The 9,561-nt window shown below is 34.1% G+C and overlaps 1 protein-coding gene across 1 annotated transcript in view; it reads left to right on the top strand.

The window, feature by feature from the left end:
- NUP210 (nucleoporin 210) overlaps nucleotides 1–9,561 on the top strand; it is a 73,720-nt gene that overhangs the window by 10,879 nt on the left and 53,280 nt on the right. The window contains exons 2-5 of the mRNA XM_015827632.1: nucleotides 934–1,070; nucleotides 3,206–3,337; nucleotides 4,664–4,760; nucleotides 7,290–7,440. Of these exons, the coding sequence (XP_015683118.1) occupies nucleotides 934–1,070; nucleotides 3,206–3,337; nucleotides 4,664–4,760; nucleotides 7,290–7,440 (517 nt within the window). The remainder of the gene's footprint in view (nucleotides 1–933; nucleotides 1,071–3,205; nucleotides 3,338–4,663; nucleotides 4,761–7,289; nucleotides 7,441–9,561) is intronic.

Raw genomic sequence — 9,561 nt, 5'->3', positions numbered from 1 at the left:
TGCACATTCATTTTTTGTCATTGTAATGCTAGTAAGATTAAGAAGCATTAGCAGCCATGTTTTGCACTCAGCATCACCACAATGTACAAGCAAAACCATTAGCAAATCAACATAGCTACTTTTGCTGTGCTTGCTTGTTAAACAGGCTCATTTAAAAATAAAACATGTCAATTCTGTTGTTAAAATTTGCTGAATAAATGGTGTGTTAAAACATATACAGTAGGTATATTGGCCAGAAAAATCTCTGAAAAAGAATAAACTTAATAGGAATTGCAGAGCCTGGTACTGTAATGAAAGAAATATTAAAGCAGTTATGTGATCTCTTTCTTTGTTAGTCTATTGGCTGAAAATTAATATTTATATACTGAAATAAATCTCAGTATATAAATATTCAGTTGAAGATCTCAGTTGAAGACAGAAAGGGAATGGGAAGTTGATAAGATTCTAAATTAAACAGATTTTTCAGTGTGTGAGAAAAGCTATGGGAGTTTATTTTTACAGGTAATCCTCGACTTAGAATCATAATTGAGCCCAAAATTTCCAGGACAAGGCAGTTGTTGAGTTTTACCCCATTTTACGACCTTTCTTGCCATAGTTGTTATGTGAATCACTGCAATTTATTAAGTTAGTAATTTTATTAACATACTTTGCACAATCACCTTTTCAAAGCTGCTTCACAAAGTACCAGAAAATTTATAAAATTCCTCATGTTTTATAGTTGTTAACTGAACATGAAAAACAGGCACATCTTGTTTCTGTAATTCATTGCTTAATCAGGGGAAATGACAACTGACTGCTCTCTTAGTTCCAGCAGTAATAGCTGTTCTCACCATCACAGAATTTTCAATTTCCAAAACTCTTCACTATAAGGATTAAAATGCAAAGCAGTTATAATTGATTTATAACTCCAATTTTTAAAATATTTTTGAATAGGTCTTCCACCAGACCAGAAGTTGCTAGCATAGATGCTATAGAACAAAACAACCATCAGTGTTCACGGAAGGCTGTTATTCAAGCCAGATCATCACAAATAACACGGCTTACAAGTATTATTTTGGCTGAAGATGTTTGTAAGTACTGTCTATTTCTTCTCTATTAAAGATTTTATTAGGACTAAATTTTAAGCGCTTATAGGATTTCTACATCCATATACTACTTAAAACTCTTGTGTCTGTTTGATTATTTGCAACCATTTGGATGAAACCATAGAGCAGTCATTTTTTAATCAACATACTTCAAAGGGGCTACCTTACAGAATGTATTCAAAATCTGGGACCCATAATTCCTATGGGACTGAAATTTGGCAAAGTTAAGATAGATTCAGTGCTGCTGTGTTGTTGCACTCTGGCAATCAGCTGTGGTCACAGGATCATCATTTCCAATTCTCCCTGACAGCTTCCTACAACGAAAGTCAGTGGGGAAGCTGACAGGAATTGGGAATTCACTTGCACTCACTGTGGGGTTTTTTTTGGGGGGGAGGGGTTGCCTAAATGTAGTCATTCTGTTTCTCTGCTTAGGTAAGATAATATCTCTAAAATAGTAACCCATTGCATCATGAGTGGTCTGCTTTTTATATACCATGTATATGCAATTCTTAATGAATATATTGATAAAACAGTTCATGCTTACTCAGAAGTAAGATCCACTGTTTTCTGTGTAAAGGGTTTTACATAGGAAACAGACTGCCCTGGTTGTGTGTCTCTCTCTCTGTGTATCTGAAATAGCAAGACATAAAAGTGAGTCTAGTTTCATCAATAGCTTCTGCTCATCTCTTCTGGCAGATTTCACCTCTTTCCAAAGCTGACTGATTTTTCAGAGCAGTATCTGATCCCATGTCAAGCTTTTCTACAATATGATAGGTAAAATATTTATAACTACAAAGGCAGGCATCCTGTGGAGATAGAAAATAAAGAATGACTTGATCTATGTGAATGGAGGGTAGAAAAAATGGTGAAGTTATGGCAAGACAGTAGGAAAGAACAAAGGGATATTATGTTTGCATACAAAAAACAGAACATAGGGAAAGGGTATATATGAGGAAGCTAGAAAAAATAAAAATAGAAAAAAATAGGTGGCAGAGAAAAGTTTATATGTGTCTAATACTTCTGGGGGGAAGGAGGGAGAGAATAAGCGAGAGAGAAGAAAGAAAAGGAAGGAAGGAATGAAGAAAGGAATATTGGTTGATAAACCCTAAAACTGGCCATTGAATTGTATTTGCATGATTTAGATTGAATAGTGGAGATATGTGCCTTAAACAGTAAAATATGGGTAATTGATATAATTGGTATCCTGCTCTAAGAATAATATTTTCAAACTATATGTAATTTATTTTGAACTAAGTTCCAATAGAAGGGTTGAACTGTGGAACTCTCAGAGCTTGGTTGTTTGTTTGCAAATGTTTTATTATCTGATTAGATAATAAAGGTAATATCAGTGCTAGTGAGTGTGGGGTTTACTCCCTATTTATATACAGTGGCTTGGCCTAACTGCTTAATGGTTTGTCTGGTGCTAATGCTGGCTGCTGGAGAAGATATGTTCTGGTCTTTTGTTTCACTATCTCTTTTGAATAGTGTGCAAGTATGCTTTATCTCTAAGTGTCTGAGCTAAGTTTAAACATGAATGTCACTTAAGATATAAAGTTTAAGTGTTACAGGAGGTTGCTATGCACCAGGATAATCATAAATGAATTCTGCATATCTTGAAAGTTATTTTAATGTATTCAAACACTAAACAGCACTATATAAAATCACCTCAAATGTCTTCTTCAATTGACAGTAATTCTCACAACTTCCTAAAAGCATAGATCAGTCAGATTGTATACTAGGACTACGCAAGGGTGCTTTGGAACATGTAATAATAGCATGTTTGAAGTGCCCCTTTTGAACTGTAAAAAAGGCACGGATATGTGGTTGCTTTGCCAGTGATTTCCAATTGTGTGCATGCTTATGCATCACAACGCAGCTGGAAGCAGTTTTGAAGGAACCATGTTACCTACACTCTCCTGCATGCTCCAATTCAATTTGTTGCAATATAAGATTTTTTTTATATAGCAATTCTGGACGAAATTCCTGCACAGCTTGGTAGGAGAGTCATAGTCCTAAATATCTAGAGGTACTGAGTTATAGAATGCTGTACTAAACTGCAGACTGTATTAATGTTCAGTGTTGACTAGATTAGTAACAATGTTTTCTTCTTTTTCGTCAAGTGACTGGCCAGGTTCTTCGCTGTGATGCTATAGTTGATGTTATTCATACTATTCACATAGTATCTACAACAAAGGAATTGTATCTTGAGGATTCACCACTGCAGCTGAAAATTCAAGCCCGAGATTCTGAAGGTACCTAATGTATCACGGATTCAACATTTTAATCCCTAGAAGGACAACATTTTTCTCTTTCATGTGCATGTTGCTGATTTGCTTTTGTTTAGATTTCAGTAATATTTTAAGAAAATTTGTCTTCCTTTTTACAGTATTAATGTGCCATGAAAAGAGTGGATTACTGTTATACAATCTTGTATACCTGTCCATTACACTTACTCATAGAAATCTGTTTTCTCTATGATATACTATAGGAGATACATCCAACCGTGGCAACTTTAAGACCTGTGGACTTCAACTCCCAGAATTCTCCAACCAGTCATGTTCAAAGGTCTTAAAGTTGTCAAGGTTGGACACCCCTCCACTATATTATTAAATATTGATGATTTTAAATTCTTGTTCCTCAAAGTCAGGAAGTGACATTTAATGAATATTTGTAAATATTCTCCAGATATATGAAAACTAATTTCCAGAATTCCAAACACAGTTGAAGGAAGGTGGTTTATATCATAAAAAAATGAAAGATTTGAATTTTCCTAAAATTTATTGTGGCAACTTATGCTGAGATGTTTTTGATGGCGTTCAAAAACATTAAGCAATTATTTACAGAGAATTCTTTATTGCAAATAAGGTATCCTAGGCATCTAATTTGTTTCACGAATCACAGCTGTGACAAATATCAAGGGACATTTATTTTTAGAGTAAATGCACTTTCTGCATAACTGTTTTTTTTATCAGTAATAGGGATATTTCTAGGATTTTAAAAGCCAAATGTATGTTGCAGAGGGTTATATACATTTGATTATGGTATTTGATCATTTGGTGTTTGCAGTCAGATATGGAGCATTTAAATATTGTGTCCATGAAAAGAAAATGTGCTTGCAAATAATTAATTGCAATTTTACTTTCTGTGGTTGATGAGGCATTGACAGTATTACTAAAAGAAGATTGTTTCCCTACCCTTTTTAATTTTTCCTAGTTGCCGTTTTAAATCTTTCCATTTAGAAAAACCAAATATCATGTGGGGCATCTAATATACATACATTTATTATATTTATATTAATATTTTATTACTTGTATACATTTATAGAATATTTAATACAAATTTGTATTTTCTATGAGATAAATGAATTGTGTTCTGCCTCTATTCCTCTTTCCACAGGTCATTACACTTAGTCATGTTGACAACTACATCTGAAATGAATTTACCTGATCATTTTATGTGTGTGCAGTTCTGCCTTATTTTCATTGTAATTCCCAAACATTGTGGTTGTGCAGATAATTTTGCAAATGAAGGAAAACTGTCTTTGCATTCTAACTGTTTTGATATTCAATTATTTAAAGGAAACACTTTTAGCACATTGGCAGGACTTGCTTTTGAGTGGACCATTGTGAAAAGCTCTGAAACTAATGAATTCTCAGATTTCCATAATGCACTACAGTAAGTTTAATTTATTCAATTGTTAATATGTGCATAAATGTAGACTTAGGTAAATGGCTATACAGTTTGCAAAAGATGAGCTTTACCCATAGTTGTGCTAGCTTCTTCTTTTGCCCATTTACCTACATAAAGATTAAAAGAACATGTTTATTGTTACAAAGTATCGGCACAATCAAAAGTGAAACCAAATTTGAATACACAAGTAACAATTACCCAATATAATGTCCCACCCACAAAACTATGCAAGCAACTATGTTTCCCAATATACTTTTTTGGCGGGCTTTTTATGAAACACCCAGTCCCTGATCTCGAGAGCAGTAGATGACCTTGGTTCCCATGGGACAGGAGATTGTTTTGACTAACGAAGCACCTGGGCTACCCCCTCCCTCCGTTCTATGTGGCAACCTAGAATGAGAAGAAAAAATGGCTGCAGCCATGCTCATTGTAGAGTTGACAGTTACCCTGCTGATTTCATGCCAAGTACTCAAAGAGGCACTGTAAAAAATTATCTGCAATTTTAAAAGTCATTCTAGTGAAACATACACACAACACAAAGTATGTATATCTGGTAGAGGCAGCATAGAAGTGGCATTGTCTGCAGGAGCTCCCCTCTTGTAAAATAGCTTATCTATAGAGGTATCCCTTTTGTCATTATCTTTTTGGAAGCAGCGTTGGCGGAATAATATTCTATGCCATAAGAATGAGATCTATTCATTTCTGAGTTTTTTTATATTTATTGATTTTGATTGTATTATTGTACAGTTGTAGCAGCTATCTCAATAGGGACTCTACTTATTCAGATTCAATTCTGAATAAATGTTTTGAAAATCCTAAATCATATAGGGTTTTATAAGTGTTAACAAGCACCTGGATAGAACCTAGAAAAATACTTGTAGTTAGTGCAGCTCATATATTACCAGTGAAATATGTCAATAATAGTCCCATTATCAGATGGATAGAAGCATTCTGTAGGAACTGAAATTTCCAGATATTCCAAGGGCAAATTTTGTGTAAAGCAAATTATAATAGTCTAGTTGAGAGATGACAAATGCATTAATGACTATACTGAGTGCATCTTGTTCCAGATAATATCAAAACAGATGCATCAGCCAAAGCCAGGCAAATTGTTACAAAGACAATTAGCAAAATTGGGAATCTCTATTGATCTCCCCATTATTCATGCATCTATCTTGAATCAGGTTCATGGTTATTAATTGTACAAAAATTCCATTGGATTTTTACATTCTCCTCATTTATTGTTTTGAGAAATGATATTTTTAATGTTTTAGCTTCATCTTTATATTCATCTGTTTTAAATGCTGTTTGGATATTTTTAACTACTGTTTGAATATTTTTCCTTTCAACCTTCTGATGCTTTGTTACACCTCTAGTAGTTTTGGAGAAATTTTAGTTGTAAGATTTTAAAATAAGTACTGTTAGTTACCAACATAATTACATTTATATAATTGTCTAATTTAATAAATAATCTCGGGGTAATATCAGCTCATAGGGACACATTTTTTTAGCTAATATACACTTTAAAGAAAAGCAAAAATATCAAAAGAGATGTATTAGAATTAAATTGGATAAAAAGATGAATAAAAAAGTTAAAAGCTAATTATTATAAAATATTTTGCTAAAGGCATTGAGAATATTGGATATTTTAACGTTTGGGAAGCATGATGCCATTATTCAGATCATACTGCATGTATGGAGTTATTATTTGGAAGTCAGCTAACAATCAGTGGAGATTTTTGGGTAAAGCCAGCATCTTTGAAACCTTCATCAACAATTCCAGAAAATTACCAAATAAATGCGATATGCCAGCCACTTTGAACTTTAAATTCCATTTGATTATTTCTAGATTACTTTGGATCTGTGGACATGATCTTAAATATATTTTCATCCACCTCTAAAATAACTTGGGTTTTGGTCAGTTTTCAAACTATTTTTCTCTCTTTCCTATTCATCTTCCTCCTGAAGTAATATTCAAAAGAATTTTCAGAAACACCAAGCAGCCTGCCACATCTGTTATGTTGTAGGTAAATATACAGTATAACACACAAGACAGTGTAATATAAAGGTATTAAAACAGCTTTCCATAATGACTACATGGTTTGGAACCATGTATCTTAGACATTGCATTTCTGAGTATATTCTGCCCATCCAACGCAGATGAAAAGGGAGTGCCTGTGGAATGCCCCATTTTATCAGCAGGTATGACAAGAGGGGTCATCCAGGTGAGTTGCCTCTCTTCTTTGGGAAGAGGTAAAGATGGCTGCATTCTTATGGCCTTTCATGGAATAGTTAAACCAGGCTTTTCTGAAAGGCTTATTTGATGATTAATCAGCTAGGGAAAAAAACCCACTTCATTAATGTTTGCTACTGCTTGCATTTATATTATGTTTTATTCTATTGTGCTTTGTATAATGTTTATTTTGTCACATAGAGCCTATGGAGGGAACTATTTTACAAATCTTATAAAGGAATAACTAATATTAATATCTAAAATAATTAACATTTTAACAGAATTCTGAAATTTTCTGAATCAACATATATACCACCTTCATATATATTAGAGATGGAGAAAGTTGCAAAACAAGGAGATATTGTCTTAGTAGCTGGAATGAAAACAGGGAGTTCAAAACTCAAAGCAAGAATAGAGGAAACTGTGTATAAGGTATGTTACTACTAAGTGCTACATTTATCATAGTCATTTCCCAACCAATATTTTTCTTCCTTTATGGTTATGGTCCTATGATGCAAATAAAGTGATACCCATTACCTATACTAATTTATTATTATTTAGCACATGATGAAAACATGACAAAAGAGAAGTAAACTTGTACACACACAAACATAATTATAGGCAAAAGTTCTACAGGGGTACAGCCATGGCCCCATAACTGGGTGTCCAATTCAGCTATCCAGGTGATCCGCTTCTGGCATTGCTTTGTGAAGATCTAGGGAACCAGAGAATACATGTTGTGGGCAATCTTGCACAATATGTTTAATAATTTGCATATAAGCACCATAAGAATACCTATAGTATAAAGACAGCATAATTCAACAGTAAGCATGGATGGCAAATATATTGGGGTCTAAGAGCCAATTTGATGTGGTGGTTAATGTACTAAGCTAGAAATTGGGAGATAATAAGTTCTCTAGCCCCACCTTAGTTATGAAAGCCCTCTGGGTGACCTTGGGCCAGTTAACTTCCTCTTCCGCCTCTAGGAAGGAGGCAATGGCAAACAAACTGCTGGGACTTGTCCAGGTAATCACCAAGAGTCAAGACTGACTAGAAGGCCTACAAACACAAAATGTATTATAGAGAAGACTATAAAAGACTATGAAGGCAAAATATGTAAACAGAAATATTGTGAAGAAAGCAACTTTTTCCTGTTTTATAAAATTCTGTTGAAACAGAATATCGTGTTGATGGAATGTTTTTAGTATATCTCAGAAGGATCAATAGGTCTGGTTTGGGGCATTAACATATTTCATCTGAAATTGTTAGTATTCAGTTATGAATACCAACATTCATTAATGCTGGCCATTGGCTATACTGGCCACTTTATTTCTAGTCTTTTGTAGTGTTAAAGGTCACTTTGTTGTTTGTTCATAACTATTTCTTTGGCCTTTTCTGAACCTAAATATTTGAAGTACTTCCCAATAGTATTAAAACAAATAGCCAATTTTCTTCCTTTTTAAATATATTTATTGCATTTCAACTTCATCCATTAAAATGCAAATTAACATAAAGGAAAAAAGAAAATGGAATAACAAAGAAAGTTAAAGTGACAAAAAGAATTATGCATCAAGAAAACATAACAAAAGTGACCTCAGACTTTCTTTTAATACAGGGATATTAACGATACAACCACCTCCCTCAAGGACAAATCTGGGCATTTTACAGCCCACAGGCCAGATCCAGACCACAGGCAGTCCCAATCAGGCCAGCAGTGGTGGCAGGGGTGGGGTGGGACATTAGCGGGGGGCGGAGTGTTAGTGCAGTGTCAGCATCAGGAGTGGGGCGTTGGTGGTCAAGTGGTCAAGGGATGTCAGTGCAGTTTTGGCAGCAGAGTTAACAGTTCCAGTTTCTCATGTGACCCCTTGGGAGAATTAATTGTCCACCCCTGCTCTAAGTTTAAACAAATAACACCAGTTTATAAAATATCTTAAAATCCTATTAATCATAATACTTGAACACAAATATTCATAAAATATTCTTTTCCTAATTTGCTGTGACATAGTACATTATCAAATGTAAATAACCTTATGCTTAAGCAACTGCAATATTTCTCTAGTCAAATCGAGTCTAATCTTCAAATCCCAGAGTCAAACGTCGATTCTTCTTAAAACATGTACTCAATTTCTTACAGTAAAATGTTGAGTTTTAAGTCACTTGAGGCCTTCAGGCAGAAAACTGCAGTCACTTCTTAAGAGTGGTCTAGCTTTGGATTGCAGCTACGTTGCTTATTTATTTAGCTCATTTCAGTTATTTGAATCTGCACCTCTTACCCTGCAAGCTAATTATTAGAATTAGAGGAGGTCCAGAAATAAGAACAAAAATTGCATCAGACTTAACTATTGCTTTTTTTCCTCAACAGTGCTTTTTATTTTCACTGTTAATTAATTTGCTCTGTAAGCTATATAATACTATAAATAGAACATTAACGAAAGCTAGTGGTGAGATTCCTGGTTTTTACGCATTAAAAATTGCAAATTAAAAGCATTGTTTACCATGTATAGTTCCTCTGAGTATTCAGATACTTCAAGATAAAAATACGCTATCTATAAC

Source organism: Protobothrops mucrosquamatus, unplaced genomic scaffold, assembly GCF_001527695.2.
Source record: "Protobothrops mucrosquamatus isolate PMUCROS unplaced genomic scaffold, P.Mucros_1.0 scaffold3823, whole genome shotgun sequence".
Classification (NCBI taxonomy): Eukaryota; Metazoa; Chordata; class Lepidosauria; order Squamata; family Viperidae; genus Protobothrops; species Protobothrops mucrosquamatus.
This window is presented reverse-complemented; position numbering and strand designations above follow the sequence as displayed.